This window comes from Neoarthrinium moseri (genome assembly GCF_022829205.1).
Source record: "Neoarthrinium moseri strain CBS 164.80 chromosome Unknown scaffold4_Wmoseri_CBS_16480, whole genome shotgun sequence".
NCBI lineage: Eukaryota > Fungi > Ascomycota > Sordariomycetes > Amphisphaeriales > Apiosporaceae > Neoarthrinium > Neoarthrinium moseri.
Window position 1 is genome coordinate 218,843 of NW_026055118.1, and position 19,688 is coordinate 238,530.

General features: G+C 55.3%; 9 protein-coding genes across 9 annotated transcripts; 2 read left to right on the forward strand and 7 right to left on the reverse strand.

The window, feature by feature from the left end:
- Positions 1-277: 277 nt before the first annotated feature.
- On the reverse strand, positions 278-1,138 carry JN550_001869 (uncharacterized protein; the record flags this gene model as incomplete). The annotated part of the gene is made up of 2 exons (XM_049313100.1): positions 278-844; positions 1,055-1,138. 2 exons carry the CDS (start codon positions 1,136-1,138, stop codon positions 278-280), a joined length of 651 nt encoding a protein of 216 aa, XP_049175930.1.
- Positions 1,139-2,274: 1,136 nt separating this feature from the next.
- JN550_001870 (uncharacterized protein) lies at positions 2,275-3,695 on the reverse strand (the record flags this gene model as incomplete). The annotated part of the gene is made up of 3 exons (XM_049313101.1): positions 2,275-3,375; positions 3,439-3,602; positions 3,659-3,695. The coding sequence occupies 3 exons, from the start codon at positions 3,693-3,695 to the stop codon at positions 2,275-2,277; spliced, it is 1,302 nt and encodes a 433-aa protein (XP_049175931.1).
- Positions 3,696-4,688: 993 nt separating this feature from the next.
- Positions 4,689-5,339, reverse strand: JN550_001871 (uncharacterized protein; the record flags this gene model as incomplete). Its single annotated transcript, XM_049313103.1, has 3 exons — positions 4,689-4,812; positions 4,870-5,190; positions 5,299-5,339. The coding sequence occupies 3 exons, from the start codon at positions 5,337-5,339 to the stop codon at positions 4,689-4,691; spliced, it is 486 nt and encodes a 161-aa protein (XP_049175932.1).
- Positions 5,340-6,810: 1,471 nt separating this feature from the next.
- Positions 6,811-8,963, forward strand: JN550_001872 (uncharacterized protein; the record flags this gene model as incomplete). The annotated part of the gene is made up of 7 exons (XM_049313104.1): positions 6,811-6,852; positions 6,926-6,941; positions 7,048-7,057; positions 7,116-7,235; positions 7,294-7,739; positions 7,788-8,653; positions 8,706-8,963. The coding sequence occupies 7 exons, from the start codon at positions 6,811-6,813 to the stop codon at positions 8,961-8,963; spliced, it is 1,758 nt and encodes a 585-aa protein (XP_049175933.1).
- Positions 8,964-10,308: 1,345 nt separating this feature from the next.
- On the reverse strand, positions 10,309-10,821 carry JN550_001873 (uncharacterized protein; the record flags this gene model as incomplete). The annotated part of the gene is made up of 1 exon (XM_049313105.1): positions 10,309-10,821. The coding sequence occupies one exon, from the start codon at positions 10,819-10,821 to the stop codon at positions 10,309-10,311; it is 513 nt and encodes a 170-aa protein (XP_049175934.1).
- Positions 10,822-11,255: 434 nt separating this feature from the next.
- JN550_001874 (uncharacterized protein) lies at positions 11,256-12,612 on the forward strand (the record flags this gene model as incomplete). The annotated part of the gene is made up of 2 exons (XM_049313106.1): positions 11,256-12,335; positions 12,439-12,612. 2 exons carry the CDS (start codon positions 11,256-11,258, stop codon positions 12,610-12,612), a joined length of 1,254 nt encoding a protein of 417 aa, XP_049175935.1.
- A 972-nt stretch (positions 12,613-13,584) lies between these two features.
- On the reverse strand, positions 13,585-14,664 carry JN550_001875 (uncharacterized protein; the record flags this gene model as incomplete). Its single annotated transcript, XM_049313107.1, has 4 exons — positions 13,585-13,653; positions 13,727-13,939; positions 14,006-14,244; positions 14,364-14,664. The coding sequence occupies 4 exons, from the start codon at positions 14,662-14,664 to the stop codon at positions 13,585-13,587; spliced, it is 822 nt and encodes a 273-aa protein (XP_049175936.1).
- A 661-nt stretch (positions 14,665-15,325) lies between these two features.
- JN550_001876 (uncharacterized protein) lies at positions 15,326-16,609 on the reverse strand (the record flags this gene model as incomplete). The annotated part of the gene is made up of 1 exon (XM_049313108.1): positions 15,326-16,609. The coding sequence occupies one exon, from the start codon at positions 16,607-16,609 to the stop codon at positions 15,326-15,328; it is 1,284 nt and encodes a 427-aa protein (XP_049175937.1).
- A 1,113-nt stretch (positions 16,610-17,722) lies between these two features.
- JN550_001877 (uncharacterized protein) lies at positions 17,723-18,496 on the reverse strand (the record flags this gene model as incomplete). The annotated part of the gene is made up of 2 exons (XM_049313109.1): positions 17,723-18,343; positions 18,404-18,496. The coding sequence occupies 2 exons, from the start codon at positions 18,494-18,496 to the stop codon at positions 17,723-17,725; spliced, it is 714 nt and encodes a 237-aa protein (XP_049175938.1).
- Positions 18,497-19,688: the final 1,192 nt, after the last annotated feature.

Here is a 19,688-nt window from a genome sequence, read left to right on the forward strand (position 1 = left end):
TGGCACTGCCTTATTGTTTAAAGAAGCCAACCCATGGGCCTACGATGATTTTGACTTGTGCAGCTTTCTTCGATTTGACACTTCTAGCCCATTTTCCTTGTCGACTTTGTTGGGAGAAGCTTTCTTCGATGCTGGCTTGTATTCTTGGCTATCCAAGCGGGGTGGTCACTTTGATTCAGTCTGGTCGAGATATTTGGAGTTTACCTCAAGTATTGCAGTGCACGTTCTCTTATAGCTTTTCAAAGTATGAGGATCAAGCCTATCCATATGTAATTAGTTATCCTATTGTCAAGCTGGCTAAAGACTCCGATTGCTCTGCAGGAGCCTCTTCAAGTTGCTCAACGATAGCTGCCTTCTCTTTGCCAAGGGAACAATGCTTTCCGTGCTCAATCAACTTCTCATCCTCTACTACATGCTCCTCCATGATGCCATGTGCCCTATCATCCCCGGGTGGCGTTACTATAATCTTGGGAACCACGGGATCAGTTGCGATGTTTACCGCCGGTTTGAACGGTGAAAATAGCGTGAGGGGCGGCGCAAACCGGGAACTGGACATCTCCTCTGGGCCTGGAAGTCCATCGTGCATCATGTCCTCGGTCCATTCGTCACCACCCACTTTATCTGTGTTCGATCCTACGTCTGCCGTGCGTAGAGTATCATTCTGTTCTGAGCATGCTGCTTTTGCAAGATTCCGCGCCGTGCGCCGCAGCTCCTCCTCGCGCGAGATCTTCCAGAATATGTCAGGGTCGAGGTGCGCCCTGCTCTCAATCATCGCCGCCGCCGTCTCCGGGTAGCCGTCCGGGAACCAAGGGCTCAGGGCTCTGCTGTATACGGGCTTGGGACCCTATCCTGGCGCGAAGAAGTGCGCGAGCTCCGGGCTTGCGAGCGGGCTGTCATTCGGCGGTCCTATCTTCACTTTCACCTTCACTTGTACCCTGACTTTCTTCGCCTCTGGTTCAGAACCTCCATTCGAGGTGCGCCTCTTTGGACTCGACTGTCTCCAGGGTGGCTTTTTCTCGGCCTGGGACTCCCAACTGCGGGTCTCAGCTCTTACCAACTGCGGGAGTAGTGTCTCTGGTGTACCAGACAACGAACCGTGCCCATCTGTAGAGGAAGAACGATTTGGCGGGGAAGACATGATGAAAATTGGGCGAAGAAGTATGCTGGTCCAAGATATGCCTAGCAATAGAGAGACTAATGGGACAGTAGCTTGCATGCTGAGACCGAGATGTGCGTGCTGCAAGGAGTAAGATACATGAGCTCAGAGACTAGGGTAGCACTACGACGACGTATAAAGACGTGGTGTTGCCAGCTCCGAAAGTTTCACTGATGCTTTCCCAGACTTTCCGGCTCTTCAAATGAGCTCTGGTAGGTGCTGACTCTGATAATCAGCCAAATGGACGGATAATCCAGCACCAGGCAGGAGCTACTTCATCACATCATCGTAGCTTCGATCTGTGCTACGCGCTGGGTTATAACATATCCGCTGTGGTTGCACACCATAATCGTCAATGCCTGTAAGACTCCAATAGATCGTTCCTGAAAAGTGATACTCTGAGTGGAACAGGAGTTTCATTGGGGCAGGAAATTACCCCATTGTCTCCTTGCGCTTAGTCCATCAGCTCCTATATTGTGAAGTAAGAGCGTTCTAACTGCGACTGATAGAACAAGCAGATAGTTATTGGTCTGTTTGGTCTAGACATTCAGGTATAGGTCACTGGGACTACCAGCATGGACAGAACTTGCAGCGAACAATCACACCTTAAAGCAAGTCAAAAGAAAATCGTTCAGGGTACACGCTTTCATTGGCAATGAATTTCCATATTCACCTATGGCCTATGTAAACACACTCGGAGAGCTGCAGCCCGAGTCATTATCCACGTAGTCGTTGTGGCGAGCGTAGCTTTATGCGTCAACTACAGACCTGAACACCGGGACGAGGTCCTCGCCACTTTCTGTAAGCCGAATCCTGTGAAGCCCTGAGAATATGAGGGAAAACAATGAACCGAGGCCACAGTCTGAATGTGGTGCCAGAACAAGGTTGCTGCTTTATACTGCCTCCCGCGTAGGCTTTCCTTTTTTTGGTTTGTCTGGTTCTGCGATTCTTGACAAGTGATGAAAGTAATAGGAGTACAGTGAGACAATAGGTATTGTCACGGATCAGTATGGTAGATCGTGCTCAGTCATGCGTGGCCACTGGCGCTGGCCAACCTGAATCCCATTCCTGGTCATAGGTCCATGATCTGCGCCATTGGTGTGCTTTCCGCGCTGCTCCTAGCGTTGGTAAGGGTGGAAACCACGGTTCCCGCCTCTTCCACCTCCACGGTAGTTGGCACCAGGCTTTCCAGCGTTCTTGGGACCAGTCGGGGCATTGGCTGGGGGCGCCGAGGCCGGGTCTGAAGGAGTCGGGCTCTGGTGACCTCCGCCTCTATTCCGGTTGAACCCGCCCCGTCCACTTTGGTTGAAGTTGGGCTGAGGGACATCATCATACATGCCCTCCCACGAGGTCGGGTCGCTACCGACACTGCTGCCTCCACCGCCACTGCCGCCGCCGCCGCCGCCTCCTCCCATACCATAACCACCGCCGCCGTGGAAGCCGCCACCACGGCCACCTCGTCTACCGCCGCGACCGAAACCTCCCTGCTGACCACCATAACCCTGTTGCTGGTCCTGACCTTGGCCACCGCCCTGAGCCATCTGATTGCCCATTTGGTTGCCCATCTGGTTCATCTGGTTCTGCATTTGCTGCATCATGGCTGGGTTCATGCCTGCCATGGGGTTGTTCTGGCCGCCCTGGCCGCCTTGTTGGGCCATCTGAGCCATCTGCATTTGCATCATTTGCTGCATCATAGCCGGGTTCATGTTACCACCCATCATTCCCATGCCCATGCCGCGGTTCATGGCCATTTGCTGCTGCATCATACCCATGTATTGTTGCATCCGCTGCATGTACTGAGCCATGACCTGAGGCGTCATGCCGCCCGGGTTCATCTGGCCGGCCATCTGAGTTTGGTTGCTGCTCTGTTCTTCGGCACCGCCTTTTCTGAATTTTCCTCGGCGCGCGGCATCTTCCTCTTCGCGCATGTTGCCTCTGGGTTGCGCCTTCTTGACCTCGATAGGCTTGCCGTTGATCTGAAGAACTTGGCCAGGAATGGTGCAGTTGTCGACTCCCGCTTCACTCTCAAAAGTGACGAAGCCAAAGCCTCGGGGTCTACCAGTGTCCTTATCCATCATAAGCGTCGCATCAACGACGCGGCCGAACTGAGCAAAGTAGTCCTTGAACTCCGCCTCAGTAGTGTCTTGACTAACGCCGCCGACAAAGATTTTGCTCGTCTTCTCTTGCTCATCCCTAGGAATTGCTCGCTTGGGGTCAATCTGATCGCAGCATGTTAATTCCGTGGGAAAATTAAATTGCAGTCTGGCGTAATGGCGACTTACGATTTTGCCATCTAAGAAATGCTCCTTCACCATCACAATGTTGACACATTTGGGGTCCTTGAAAGTGAGGAAACCAAACCCTCGCGATCGACCGGTGGCTCCGTCACGCATAACAGTGCATTCCGTAACCTCGCCAAACTGGGTGAAATAATCACGGAGGGACTCTATTCCAACGAGTTAGTTGCAAATAAGGAATGTCGGGCAATAGATCCTAGCTTACGGTCTGTCGTTTCCCAGTTGAGACCACCAATAAACATTTTTCTATATTGAACGAACTGTTAGTGGATCAAATCTCATGAGCAAACACGCGCAAAAAGTGCAGTCTGGCAGTAATCATTCATGATTCCGGCATGCAACTGAAAGCCAAGGAGGTATGCAAACACGCCCGGTTTGTCAGGCCCGGCTTGCCAAGCAGACTGCTCGAAAAGCTGGACCACCAATCCTCGCGGCGCGTGCAAAAGTTATGTCTTCTGCGCACAATACAACGCCGCCTCCGCATACTGTGTGCTTCGAAACCTGAGAGAGGGGTGCGCAGTCCAGAGCCCTTCATAAAGTGGGATCTTATTGCCTCCTGGGTGTGGGTCGTAATCCTCCGGGAGCATCTCGTACGTTGGCGTGGCCAGAACTCCAAAGCCAGGCCAGGGCCAGGACCAGGTCAAAAGCTTTTCAAGGAATGTTGACTCTGGGTGAACCAGTAGGAATGGTTCGCAGCGTAGCGCAGCGCGGGCAGGCAAGCAAGCCACAGACAGCAGTTTTCAAGTGTGAAAAGCTAGTGCAGCTAACGTGATTGCCATAAAAGTTGTCGAATTTTTTCATGTCTCGTCTTCTTGCTATCGTCAAGCTAGGTCTTTCTTGGCCTCGAGCGCTATTCGCTGCCAATCTTGTACAGCCGGCCACCAGAGGGAGTGACATCTCATGGTGCTTATATGAGCCTATCTCTGACGAATTGGCTATGGAGGGCAGTAGAGTGCTTTGTACTGACTATGGTCGATGCCTGTCTCCTGAAGTTTCATTCAGGCAGCTGTACCGACGAGGTTTCTTTTGCCTCGAGCGCGCTCCCTTCTCTTGCACCTGCGAGGGACTGCTTTGAATACGGACCAGTCGTGTTGATCATGGTTACGGCTGATAATGGGACCATCTGGTGAATCCACCACACCATCTTCCCAGGCGAAGAGTGCTAGTAGACATGCCTCTCTCAAGTCTAGTCCTTCTTGCGATGTGCGGACCCCTTCCAGTACCGAAGCGAACTCTCACCCAGAACTCATAGACATTGGGCCACCATCACGTCCAAGCAGCACGATCCTCGCGGCACCACAGTGTCTCGTGTTGCCTTGACTCAGGCGTTCTGGCCATAACCCAAATAGGTCTGCAAACCTACCGTTTCACAAGAATACATGATGGACAAAAGAGTGTAGAAAAATCTAGACTTACCCATCCTCCTTGGCACTGGGACCACCTCTTGCGGCGTGGAAACTAGGCGTTTCGGCCTCCTCCTGTTGGTGGACAGGGGCGGCAGCATGAGCCGAGCCGTTGCCCAGGTTGAAGTCGACGTCATCGTCATCGTCGTAGGCCTCCTCGTTCTCGTGGTAGTCTCCGCCGTAACCGTTCTCGTCACCAGCGGATGCGGCGTGACCATCGGACGGACCGTCGGCTGGGGCTGCGACGGGCGACGGGTCTACAGCGGCTGGCTGCTGCTCCTTTACGGGCGCGGACGGCGGGGCAGGAGCGGCCGAGGCATCATTATCGTCGTAGCTGTAGCAGGTCAGCATGATGTGGTGAATCGCGGAGCCGCAGCCAAGCGCAGTCACAAGCGCCATCTGCTGTCCGGTGACGAGCTGGCATTGAGTAGTCAGGACTCACAGGTCGGCGAAGAGATCATCCTCGAAGTTCTCGTCGGCCATTGTGCCAGAGGTTGCTGACGGCGTTGATGTTGCTGCAATGAAGACGCGACTCGTCGGTAGTCGCGGAGCTATTCGGACACGTCCGGGCGGCGAGGAGATCTGCGAAGCTCAGCGCGTCCCGGGTGCGCTGAAAATCGCAAACGAGAAATGAGGCTGTGTGGATTAGTGTGGGAAGAGAAAGGCTGTGTTGCGAGATGGTGTCGGCGAGAATGGAGAAACAATGCTGGGCTGATGTCGTCGCGGGGAGTGACTTTTTTGGCTTTGGGCAGGTTCGGTTCAGGTCCCAGTTAAATCAGGATGCCACCTGGGAGGGAAAGCTGGAAGGGCCTGTGCTCGACTAATGGCGCAGCCTCTGATTGGCTAGAGCGCACTAATTCAGTGTCTAGGCAGGTGGCCACAGTGAACTGCAGTAAGTTAGATTGTGTTGTGGTAGCTTGCTTGGGTCGGCTGGTCGGCGGTCGGCAGTCGCTGGTTGGCTGGGGACTGGGGAGGGGAGCCGGGGACAGGGGGACGACGCCAGCCTTGTGAGCCAGGACCACGAGCTCCCGAGGTCACTCCTAAGGAAGCTAATAAATTAAGCTGCCCAGGTGGACAGGTGGACAGGTGGACAGGCGGACGGCCAGCTGCAAGTCTGTGCCCCAAGGAGGTGCCGGGAGGTCGGCGCGTCTTACTGGGCATGTACAGGAAAGTAGTCAAAGGGAGATTGATAAACTGAATGGCCAACGCCGCAGGCTGCCTGCCCCAAGATGCAACTGTGTGAAAAAGCAGAGCGGAGACACCGCAATCTCAGCTCTACGTCTACTTATCTCTTAAAGGACACTTTGCCAAATGGCTGATGATTCACTGTGAAACCCGGCAAACGGCACTCGAGAAGACATGTACGTGGGGCTGCTGTCAGTGAGCGAGCTACGTGACTGGAAGCGGACTGGAGGGGTGCCAATTGGCTCCCCCACCCGCGTGTTTCGCTGCCACAGGTGGTTTTGTGATGGGGGGCCAAGGGGCGCTGGATGGGTGCTGATGGGCAGATCACGGCACTCCCACGATGCGTTCGCCTCTGGGTATACTAGGACCTCTCACGATACCTGTTAGCCTGGCCATATCTGCGAAACAGGACCCCCGTTGAGAGCCTTTGGAGTTCTTCTGCAACAGGCAGTCATTAAACAAGCACCCTGCGAGCTTGTGGTCTGAATTGGCTACGCGACTTTACCTTTACCTGAGCGGGGTCCCGGTCCCCTGGCCTCGAACTGTCCGGGTGGCTCATGTGCCTGCAGGTGTCCACGGGTAACTTGGGTACCTAAGCCTTAAAGGCGCTGTAGGAAGGTCCACGGGCAGCTCGCACTGCTGGACCTAGGGGCAGCAAGTGGGCCGTACATGACTGCCGCCGTCCTGATCTCAGACATCAGCTCAACAGGCGGGGAGACCTCACAACAATCATGTAATTGCGAGACATCTGTCCAGCACCCTGCTCACCATGTTCTCTTCCTCGGGCAGCGGCAAGAAGCCGCCCCAGCAGGTAAGCCGCCCTGCCTCCTCTCAAAGCTGTCCGTACTTGACCGCCATGCTCACGATACTGATGACGTACACAGGAAATGGTTCAAGTTGGTATGTGTTCAACGCTCGTCCAGACCGTTCTCCAGACGCCTGTACTCTCACCTCGCTGTGGCGCCCTTTGAACATCTGCTAACCTGAATTATTGCCGCGCTCGCAGACCGGTCCGAGTACGCACCCACTTCTTCCTTGTTCTCTGCACATGGGTCGCTAAAGTCAAGTAAACAGGTCGGCTTCGCCTTTCTGGAGGGTTCAGCGCGAGGGCACACCCAAGAAGACCAGCCGCGATCCGAATCTCGTGGTCGGCGCTTCCTACTCGCACGCCGACATGCTCAAGTTCGACTCCCTGTGCGTTCAGCCTTGGCCCCAGCCCGCCCAAGATTCTCGAGACTGATGTTAGACGTAGCAACGTATCTGGCAGCTCGTCGCGGCCCAGGACACCTCCCTCGTCGTCTTCCCACCGAGCACGGACAAGCGATGTCAGCTCTCCCCCGCCGCAGAAGCATACCGGATCGTCGTCGCCACCGCTTAAATCCTACATCAGCTTCCTGTCCAACACGAATCAGGACTGGAATGCGGACGACCCCGAGGGCGAGGACGTTTACGGATACGAAGATGACGACGGCGACGACTTCGGATTGCCGAGCCTGTCCAACATGAAGAGGAAAACACGGCGCATGGCTGCTGCTCAGGATCAGGATAAGAGCGGTTCCGACCCAACGTTGGGTCTCCCCTCTCGACGTTATTCAGATAGTGCCGACATAGCGATCGAGAGGCCCATGCCGGCTTATCCCATGCCCAAGAAAAGCGAAGGGAAAATACTCCGGCCCCAGTACAAGGACATCTTGAGAGGTATGCTCTTCTGAGCCATGGGGAAGAACGCTGCTAATTGCGGCTCAGATCCGGCCAACGCTCTTCATCTCATCAACCACCCTGCCATTCCAGCCAATGCGACCCCGAAGGAAGTCGATGCCAGTAACTCACGTGTCACGAGGATTAACAAGTTCAAAAAGATACTGCAGGCAACTAACATCTCGCTCCCCGACCTTCGAGCACTGGCGTGGGGAGGCGTGCCCGAAGAAGTCCGCGCCATGACATGGCAGTTGCTGCTGAGCTACCTACCTACGAGCAGTGAGAGGCGAGTCGCAACCCTGGAAAGGAAGCGGAAGGAGTATTTGGATGGTGTAAAGCAAGCCTTCGAACGCAGCGGCAATGCACCGGCTGCAGGGGGCCGGTCTCGAGGTCTGGACGAAGCCATCTGGCACCAGATCAGTATTGACGTCCCCCGGACCAACCCTCACATTGAGTTGTATGGCTATGAAGCCACCCAACGATCGCTCGAACGTATCCTATACCTTTGGGCCATTCGCCACCCAGCCAGTGGATATGTTCAAGGTATCAATGACTTGGTCTCTCCCTTCTGGCAAGTCTTCCTGGGCACCTACATCACCGATAGTAACATAGAGAGCGGCATGGACCCTGGGCAGCTTCCCAGGACCGTCCTGGATGCAGTAGAAGCTGACTCATTCTGGTGCCTTACCAAGCTTCTGGACGGCATCCAGGATCACTACATCGTTGCACAGCCAGGAATTCAGCGGCAGGTGGCTGCTCTGCGCGATCTCACGGCCAGGATCGATTCGGACCTAGCTAAACACCTTGAGAATGAACATGTCGAGTTCATTCAGTTTAGCTTCAGGTGGATGAACTGCCTCTTGATGCGAGAGATCAGCGTCAACAACACCATCCGAATGTGGGATACGTACCTGGTATGTCACTTGACCGCATTTGCAGAATGAAAATGTGCTGATCGCCTTTTAGGCAGAGGAGCAGGGCTTCTCTGAGTTCCACCTCTATGTATGCGCCGCGTTTCTTGTCAAGTGGTCTTCTAAGCTCTTGAAGATGGACTTTCAGGAAATCATGATGTTTCTTCAAGCTTTGCCGACCCGCGACTGGACTGAGAAAGACATTGAGCTGCTGCTCAGCGAGGCATACATATGGCAGAGTCTCTTCAAAAACTCGTCGGCACACCTACGAGGAGGCCCAAGTCGGGCCCCATCTGGCAGCCTCCAGCTTTAGCCACAGCCGGCAATTCAACAGACTTCGCCTCAAGTTTCGATGTCGCTGTGTGCCACAATCACCTGCACACTCTGCGCGTAACTGTCACTGCCACTTCCAAGACCACCTACGCCGTTGAAAAGGATGTCATGATGTGGTTTCCCTCCCTACAAGATGGCCCATTGGAGCAAGCTGAAGGAGCACGAAGTAGGCTTGCCATTGTCGTCCAAAATGGAAGTACAGTGCTTGTCACAAATGCCAAGCCACATTTGGTGGATTGGCTTTCCTCAGCAAGAGCGAGTTCAAATGGACAGTGGTTCACAAATTACATGCAACTGGCCGAACCTGGTTGCAGTGGCAGGGGCTGATTTTATAATACGCTCAACTCAGGCAGCTTATAGGTCGACACAAGGATCACGGTTCCGGCAATCCATCCACAGCGTACCAAACGAGCCGTCATTCAGTGGCGGCTGGCCCTCAGGACTGACCGAATTGCAAAACTTGCTTCAACAATCGCGTTGTGGCTGTTCTCTTGTTGGGACTCCCACACATCAATCAACGGCGCCGATTAAGGTATTCGCCGTCAGAACCCGAACGGTTTACATGAGATGCTACTGTCACGGGAGCTGAAAGATATCGCCATAGCCAACGTTGGCTGTGGCAATGCCCCGAGGGCTGTGCCTTTCGTCGATAAGCATCATCGGTAGCGGCCCCACCTCATACCGCGCGGGGAGAGTACAACATCGCGAACTGGGAACCCATATGGGAGAATATAGAAGAGAAGGTACAAGGCACCGAAGAGGCGTCCACTAGGCTGTGGACGTCGTAGCATCCTGCGCAAATCGAGATCTTGGATGAAGAGATCTAGATTGGCAACGTCGGCAAGGCCGGCAGAAGAGGAAAGCAGCAGTGCAGGTACCCCTCCATGGCCTCCATGTCCTCCCATCTGCTGCATCCCACGACGCAGGTTATATATCTCCTGTAGCTAGGCGATTTTGCAGCACCTAGGTAGCCATTCACAATCAAGCTGACCGAGTCTGATAAGAAACGGATACGGCCAAAGACCGTGACCATATCGTCATGCGGCTCCTGTCGATTGGGGCAGGTGGAAAGAGCCGCATATCCTCGGCTTATTTGGCGTCTTCTCCAATTCCGCCCCGAACGACAATCGCCGCTCCTGACCGGGAGAGTTCCACGGACCCAGGCTCGGCGGAGTCGCCCTAATAGTACAGTAGTAAGCTAAGAGCCAGCAGCCTACAGTAGGACCTCAAAACGTGTGCGCGCTGGCTACCCAGCCAAAGCCATTGGCGAGGACGCGCATACAGAAGGGCGTCGTGGCAGCGATCTCGGATGCTCACCCGGCCCCCTACATACCAATCAACGGATACCTATCAGCGACGTGCTTTGACGCATGGCACCGAACCCCAGGTGAGGCCGTTCCTGACAGGGGCCGCAGGGCGTGGGAAGGCGTTGCTGCTTCTCCACGACGCCGTCGACAGTCAAGGTTTTTCCAACTCCTGACCCACATGTAGCCGGCAGAGGCTCGCCCACCTGACCTCGACGTTTCGGGCTTGACATCGAGGTGCGTCCGCTTGAAGCCGAGATGTCTAGTGTGCTCGAGCCCACCAAAGCCCGCGCGCCGCCCAGCTCTGTCCTGTGCGCCCTTGCCCCCCGGCCCAGCCGTCCTGATAACCAGGAGGACCGAAGACGGGGATCCACCCTGACAGCGAACCCCCCTCTGTCCACGGGTCCAGGCTGGGGCAACGGCTCCCAAGGATCTGGGTCCGAGACGCTGGATGGGCGCACCTGATAGGCCACGGCCGGCCATGCTTCGCCGCTTGAGGAAGTCTTCCAGGGATCCGTCCAGCAGATTCTGCATACGGGGGCGTCGTGCACCGACTATGCATGCACGGAGACGTCTCTTGATTCTTTTTTATCTGAGACCCGAGCTTTGCCTGGTCCTGGGTCGGATTCAATTGGTCAATGAGTCACTTGAATTGTCCCCATTGAGTTGCTGCATCTGCCACTTATTAGAGCACGCCCGTGACTTCTACCCTTTTGCCGTCACAGTCCCTCCGTTATACTTTCCGCCCGGCTTTGGTGACACACGCCTTCCACTTCCATTGTCCTCTCGTAGCCGATTCTTGTTACATTGTGACCCTCGAGGTAGTTTAAGCCGTTGCAACTCTATTTGTTGTTTGTCTCAGGTCCCATCTCAGAGCAAAATTCCCCCATAAGCTCTGGTGTAGTCGAACTACATTCCAACCCTCCACATCACAAACAGCTGTCCCATCACAACGACCAACACAAACGATGGCACCCTCCGCTGTTCCCATGAATGGCCAGGCCAACGCTTCCGATGTCGACCTCACTGCCACTGCCATTGAGCACAAGATGGAGGAGAACGGCGCTACAAATGGCCACAAGGCCACTTACCAGGAATTAGACGCCTCCAAGCTGACATACACTTTCACCAAGTCGCCGCAAAAGGTGCCGGCGGCCGGTGTCATTAGCTTCGAGAACTCATCCATCTGTACGGATCACATGCTCACTGCCACCTGGTCTCAGAAGAATGGCTGGGCAACCCCCGAACTCAAGCCCTACGGGCCCTTCTCCATCATGCCCACTGCTTCCGTCCTGCACTACGCCACCGAGTGCTTCGAGGGTCTGAAGGCCTACCGCGGCTACGATGGCAAGCTGCGTCTGTTCCGCCCCGACTGCAACGCCCAGCGTCTGCTCATGTCGTCGGTCCGCATCTCGCTGCCCTCCTTCCCGCCGGGCGAGGTCGAGAAGCTCATCAGCGCCTTCATGGCTGTCGACGGCCCCAAGTGGCTGCCTCGCGAGCGCCCAGGATCCTTCATCTACCTGCGTCCCACGCTCATCGGCACACAGTCCCAGCTCGGCGTCCAGGCCCCGGCCGAGGCCATGATGTTCATCATCGCCAGCTACATGGCCGAGATGGACTCGCCCCCCGGCGGCATGAAGCTGCACACCAGCCCCGCGGACATGGTTCGCGCCTGGGCCGGCGGTTTCGGCTACGCCAAGGTCGGCGCCAACTACGGCCCCTCGCTTCTGGCCACCTCGGAGGCGCGCGCTCGTGGCTTCGGCCAGATCCTCTGGCTGTACGGCGAGCAGGGCTTCTGCACCGAGGCCGGCGCCAGCAACTTCTTCGTCGTGTGGAAGAACAAGGAGACGGGCCGCACCGAGCTCGTCACGGCCCCGCTGGGCGACAAGATCATCCTTGACGGTGTCACGCGCCGCAGCGTGCTGCAGCTCGTGCGCGAGAGATGCGCCGACGAGGTCGAGGTTGTCGAAAGGCAGTACACCATCGATGAGGTGATCGAGGCGCACGAGGAGGGCCGCATTGTCGAGTCGTTTGCCAGTGGTACCGCGGTACGTCACACCCAGTCACTTGCTCACCAACCCCCATAATCCTCGGAAGACTTTGTATACTTGATCAAGAAAACCGTCCATGTGCTAATGAATGTATCTGCAGTACTTTGTCTGTCCCATCTCCCTGATCCACCACCGCGGAAAGGACGTTGCCATCCCCATGGGCAAGAAGAACGACGGCGGCGAGCTGACCACCAAGGTCAAGACCTGGCTCAAGGACATCATGTACGGCCGCGAGGACCACCCGTGGGCCGTCGTCGTGCCGGAGGAGCAGTAAACAATCGGACCCAGATCGATTGCTAGAGGGCGACAGTCTCCCAAAGGAAGTGACGGTCACAGCAGAACGGGTAGTCGTGTGTGCGGACACAAACAAAAGAAGTCACGAGCTGCGCTTGGTAAGAAAAAGTTGAGCTTGCATTACCGAAAAGTCGAGTTGGGGTTTGCGGTGTGTGGGACGACACGCATCATCTGTGGTCGTCCACCTCGAATTATGATTGGGTTTTCACTCCTCCGATCATGACCTCCATAGGTCGCAGGAAGTCGGGTTGACGAGAATGCGATGGTCTCGCACACCTCGAGACACATTACACAGGCGTTTTATGGCGTTCGTTGCATTGCTACAGGGAGAACTAGACGGGGAGTTCAAAGGGTGAGCCCGGTGACTCTTGGAGCCGTGCGACAATGGTCGCAGTGGTCGCGCAGATCGAGCGGGAAGTCCTAAGGTTGGGCTTCCGATCCATAGAAACCTGCCGTTGTGTAGCTTAGCGAGAATGATGGTACGCAGCGAATGATAGACACTTTGAACTTTACTGCAGCCACCCAATAGTGCAATGATTGCAAGTCAAGGACAACCATTTAGCACAATTTAGTCGAATGCTCTTTCAGCCCCTGCCTGTCTAGGAGGCTCGAGATTCAACTCGTACAGGGTCATATTTAATTGCAGTCAAGCTTACACTGACAGGTGCACTGTTCCCACTGTGTCGAGGCCCTCATGAGGCGATATCAAGCCATGCTGGCAAAGGTCCCGAAACTGCAAGTCCTAGATATGACTGATCCGTACTCTTGAGTTTTCAGTGAAAACCCACTGTGCAACTCCTCAAAATTGACCCATAGACTGTGAACCCTCCTAGTAATTATCCCGTCATTGATGATTGTCAAGCCAACACAAAACAACTCAGGCACAAAAATGAGTATTCGAGCTCCCAGCTAGCAGTGATAACACACCAACAGTGGTGCTCTCCGAGGTGTTTTACAACCCAGGGGGCAAGAATGGATTTACAATCTTCCTGGCCTCGTGTTCAATCCTCCTGAGAAACTCCTGCTCCTGCGTTAGTACTTTCGCCAGACGATTTCTTCCCCAAGCAACGATGAGTAGTAATGGCAGTCCCTACCTTTTCGTAGCGCTTGTATTCACCAACCCTTTCAGCCTGAAGAGCCTCCATATCCTCACTCAACTCGTCCACAGCAGCACTGTGCTCCTGGTCCAGAAGTTTGAGAGCCTCGGCAGGGCCATCCACCTCAGTCGTTTCTCCGGGACGGTCAACATGTGGCAATGGACCGACCAGCTCCTTTCTAATGCCCTCGATCTCAAGATGAGCGGTCTCCTAGTCCGCCCAAAGTCGCTCGAGCTCGGTCTCTGCAGTAGCTACATGGGCCTCGAACTCAGATACCGCGACAGACATGTCGACAACCTCGCTGCGTTCTCGACCTCCTGGCGACAAGACGATGTGGTTCGCCTTGGCCTCCCGAACCGGTGAGACCAGTTCACCATACGAAGCGGAAAGCCGCGCAATTGCAAGCTGGTTGGTCTTAATCTCCGCAACAACCTCAGTGGTTAGCTCCGTTTGAACTGCCTCGAGCTGGTTCATTGCGTTGGAGTGCAGGGCGATACGTAGCTTGGAGTAGTCGCCTGAGCTTTACATTAGCGCCGTGCTCTGCTGGCTTGTTCCAAGATTTGAACTGGTAATTCATGAGATAGACACGCCTCATCGGCAGTGCTAGGCGAGAACCTCCTCCACGAGGACTTACGTTGAAGATCATGTATCACCGGCGGTGGGTCAGGAGAACTGGAGCGTTGGTGGCGGCGTCGAACGCGATTGTCGGCGCCATATGGCCCCTCATTGTCTGGACGAGACGTTCTAAATGGATTGAAGGGCGCAAAATGTGTGTGATTCCGGCGAGCGGGTGAGCGCGAACGATCTCGTTGGGCCTTCTGCACCGTTTCTGCGTCGTCGTCAAAGTTGAAGCGCTGCTTGAATGATTTCTGTGTTCGTAACATGCGGTTTGGGGAGGCGTCAGACATCTGCTTGTCCTGCTTGGGTGACAACATCTTGGGCAGTTCTCAGTGCATCCAGAATGCCTAGAGGGGAAAGTTGCATCCCAGTTGACTCGCGGTGCAAGAGGTGTCCCGGTGCTGAGGAGGTTCGACAGAAAAAACCAGACAGGGTAGGAGGGAAGACGTCGGGCGTAGGCTTGGGAGTTTGGATGATAAGCCGCTCGAGTTCCACTTGGAAGTTGGTGTTGCAGTTTGCAGTCCTCGGAAACCTTCTCCTTGCACCGGAAGGTAACGGGCCCCTCCTTCTAGGTAGACAGACGCCTTTGCTTGAGGAAGGCACGACCCTAAGAGCGTGACGATTCCTACCGCAGATATACTTACCGAGGAAGTCTTGTTGCCAACAGAGCTACATAGGGACCTAGGTACCTTAGATAATCACACCTTCTCGGACTACCTATATTTCTAGGTGGATACCATTTCTGAGTAGACGGTCAGCTACATATCACGGGGCCACCGGGAATAGTTATAGGAGCAAACGTCCGTGTAGATATTTCATCGTTGTTTCAATCAGATCTAATGTATGCTATTGGCTCCCTGAAGTATCACCATGACGCCTTCTAACGATGCAGTACCCAGCAAATGATTTCCAACCATTTCCATATGCAGTTCTCACCCACCCGTATATCATACGCATTTCACATTGGCATGTCCACTTCTATATCATGACGCCCAGCAGGAGATAGCCGAGAACCATGGCGGCCACCATTTCCCAGCTACCCAGCAGGGACCCTCGCCCACAGCCCGCACTCGGGAACTCCTTCTGCACTGTCGCGGTGGCCGTGCTGGTGCTGAGTGTACAGCTCGCTGTCCCGCACGCATATCCGCTCGGGCAGCAGCCTGCGATCGGGCCTGCGTCGGTTCCACACAGATACCAGCCACCCGCGCATGTCGACGTTGGCCCCGCGTCTGAGCTGGGTACCTCCGTGGCCGGTACAACCAGTGTCACGCCGTTGGACGTAATCGTCGTCGACGAGACCGGAGGGCACGACGTCGTGATGCAGTCCCGTCCCGTGCGACAGCAGCCGGACCCCGCCCGGGCCAGGCAGGCGTAGAAACCTGTCGGACAGTAATCGCCCGTCGCGGTGCTCGTCGTGTCAGATCCGCTCGTCGGCCGAAACGGCGGCAATCCGGTCTCTGTGCCCGTACCAGTCCCGGTTGCCGTGCTCGTGGCTGTCAAGGTGCCAGCGGTCGTGGTCGCCACCGCCGTGCTCGTCGTCGTTTGCACAGAGGGGCTCACGGTCACTACTGTGGTCACCACGATCGTTGTCGCCGATGGACCTGTTATCACACTTGATGATGTCGTGGTCATGGTAATGACCGAGACCGAGCTAGCCACGCACCCAATCTGCGCACATTTGAATCCCGGGATGCAGCAGCCGCCGCCTACGTTTGCCGGACATGCCGTATTCCCTGTCCCACATGTGCCCACGCTGCCGCCGCAGTTCTGTCCCTCCGGACAGCAGCCCACATTCCCGGCGTCTGGCGCATTCTCCACCTCGAAGCACGTCTCGCCCGTCGCGCAGCAGTAGTCGGGCTTCCCTATGGACTCGCAGCTGTTTGTATTCGTCGGGCATGACCACTCTCGGCCTTGTAAGCGATGTAGGGCCTCCTTCGCGCGCCGCCATAGCGGCCCATTGTCCCGCAGTTCTTGTGAGCTTCCGTCAAAATGTATGCCGAAAGGCGGCCGGAAAGCTAGCGTTGCGGTCGAGTTGGTGGAGAGCAGCAGCTCTTCTTCCGGCGTGAGCAGTCCGCGTGGTAGCAGAGAGGATTGCGCGGCGGCGTATTCGGGGGAAAATCCGAGGTGGTGAGGCATGATCTTCTCGCCTTCGTCGAGGGACATCTTCTTGATCGCGGTCGGTAGCTGCTGCGCTTGGAGTTGCGTTGCGACCAGCATTAGCAGCGACGCCGGGAGGCCCAATAAGCCCGGCGAGAGCTGCATCGTGGATCGACTGCGAGGCTCAAACTACAGTAGTATTCAATTGGTCATACGAAAGATCGGCTTCTGATGGTTGCAATCCAACGGTAGAGCTGGTCTATGAGCCTTTCGGCACGGCCAACACTGGGGCCTGCCACGTCAAAGGTGGGCAATTGCGCCCTTGGGCTTCGCGTTGTCGGGACTCGGTGAAGCCCAACGACCGACCTGGAGATAGAGACAATGATCGGTGGTCCGAAGTTCTGGAGCGCTAAATAGCGAAAGGTTCAGGACCGTTGAGGTTCTTGTAAGATCTGGATGCGAGACGAAAGCTTCTCGGCGCCAGACCAAGCTCTCCGTGAGCTAGAAATGGGCGGCAGCAGAAGCTCGTAATTGAGTGGCTGGGAGTTGGTGCTTGAGCGACGTCAGCGACACCCGATCCCACGAACAGACCAACATACGTAAGTCGGTGTACGGTCCTATCGCATGGGCATCCACATTCGAATGGGTCTTTTGTTCCTCACTTTGTGGGCGAAACAGTGAAGTATTCAACATCAGCTTACAGTCATTCTCACAAAGCTCAACTTGCTTTGCGCCAATGAAGTGCCAGACAAGCTACCCGAACAGGTAATGTTCTGGAAAGGAGACCCCTGCATGGATTAGTGGGTTAAGTATGCGGCACAAACTCCCGGAACGGGCAAATTTTTCAGTGCTTTTCTGCACAACGGCACGAGTATTAACAATAATTGGTGTAAGTGTGCAAGACATATGGTCTGACGAGCAATTGCGAGGCTTATCGATGAGTATACCCTCCAGTATGCATCTCGATGGGCTTCATGGTCTTGATAAGCGGTAAACAGCACTGGGCACTCATGCAACATTGTAAAACAAACGAATGAGCTGATATTTATATATGTATAAAACATGTCATGTACATGAGGTCATAATCCCACAACGCCATCCTATCCTCCAATATCCCATGTGCAGCCTCCAAGGTATTACACCATTATCCATCCCTCCTGGAAGCTAAGCAACCCACCACCGGCTGAGTCATGTTGATGCTCAGTGATTCACCGTCGTGTCATGAAGCGGCCCGGAAGAGCCAAAAGCCGAAATTTCCCATTCTATCGTGGTCGAGGTTTATAGGAAGTAGGCAGCAGCGGCACCCAGGATTGCTAGGACTCCGCTCGCGCTCTTCACGGCAGCACCGCCAGTGGACGGCACCGACGACTCGGATGTGCCTTGAGCTCCTGCAGAGCCCGAGGCACCACTGTTACCCGCAGACTTGCTGGCGCTGGCGCTCGCGCTGGCCGAGCCACCGGCACTGCCAGTGGCGCCGCTGGTGTAGGTACCATTGTACGAGGCGCCTGCACCGCTGCCGGAGCCGGAGCCGCCGCTTCCGACGGCGGTGCTCAAGGTCGAGCTCCCAGAGCCGCTACCGAAGCCGTAGTTGCTGCCGGTGGCAACGTAGGTGCTTGTGTACGAGGCGCCGGTGATGGTGTAGGTGCCGCCCGAGGTGAACGACGAGGCCCCCTTGCCGCCTGCTGCTGAACCAGTGGCGGAGCCCGTCGCCGCTGCAGCAGATCCGCCCTTTGCGGAGCCGGAGACGCTGGCAGAACCAGAGCCAGAGCCTGACCCGGACCCGGACCCGGACCCGGAGCCACTGCTTCCGGAGGCGGACGCGCTCGCAGAAGTGCTAGTAGCAGTGCATCCCTGGTCGGTGCCTAGTGTGAAGGTGTTTCCGCCAGCGTTGACAACGCACTAGATAGTATTTGTCAGTCGATAAGGCCATAGTTTGCTTCCCAAAAGTGCATATCTTACGTTCGTAACCGAGGCGCTGTTCGTGAACTGCGAGTTTGTGAAGGTCTGGGCAGAAACGGCGGCGGCAAGAGCGAGAGGAATGAAGGTCTTCATTTTGCTGGATTTGCGAGTTCGTTCTTCGTCAAAAGAAAGCAAGTCTTGGTGAAAAGAATGATTTTGTCGAAAAGGACCGGTTGCTGTGAAGACCTGTCTTGGTTGATTGTGTCGTGGTGATGAGGAACAGAAAACTCGAACGGGGCGGAGTGCTCTCCAAGACTTATAGTCAGTTTGTGGCGACCGAACTCACTATGGCACACAAACGACAGCATGGCTGCCAGAGCATCAACCTCCGCGCGGAAAACCTTAAGGGGGTCGTCTTACGCACTCAACTCTGCTACTACCGCCTTTGCCTACAATGCTCCATGGCGCAGGTCATCACTAGAGGAGCGACAAGGTTAGCTGACGCACCATCAGAACCCTTCAAAGTCACCACAGCTACGGTTATGATCTGCCAAGATGGGTAAGGAACGTGCTCTGGTGTCGTGGATATCCCTAGGAAGGTCCCTTGAGCTTAACTGTCCAGTGCTACTTACCAGGAGCCGTAAGCTCGGACAACGCTAGGAAGGCTGATGTCTGGTGTGTGGACATGGATACCTGTGTGTCTCGGCCAATGCCACTAAAGAGCAAACCAGAAGTCCAACGGCTTTGGGAAGCAGGCGCCACTAGACAGACGAACCTTTCCTTGGTTCCTTTGACATGAGGCTTGGTCTCCTGTGTTACAGATCTCAGTTACGCTCAAATCTCAACGTGGTCTGCCAAGGCCTGGAGAATATGTAATTTTAACTCCGTGCTCTGCGGGTGAAAGCAACTGGTCTGATCTGTGAGACATGCCTCCCAAAAAAAACCCCTACGGCTCTTCCGAAGGAGCAAATATAAGGATAATCCTCCATACTCGTCCGTTTCAAGATGAGCAACCACAGGTTGAGCAACGAAGCGCAATTACCTGAGCTCTCCCAGGGCGGGACTGACGAATCCATCGTACCAGAGCGGCTTGCGAATGCACCGGCTAAGCACCCAGATCTTGCATTGCAGACGCCCAATCTGTACCTGCAGATACGAAACCATGGACTTGGTGACTGCAAGTGGTTGAGCAGCATGGTGCGCATCCTCAATATGCAGCTTCGTGCTATTGCTTCACGGAATGCGCAGGTCGGAGGCAGGTACAGGCCCTCTATGCAGCACTCGCACGTAATAGGCTTGGGGTGTGCCTTTGAATCTAGAGACAGCAGAGACTCGTGCCCTTGGA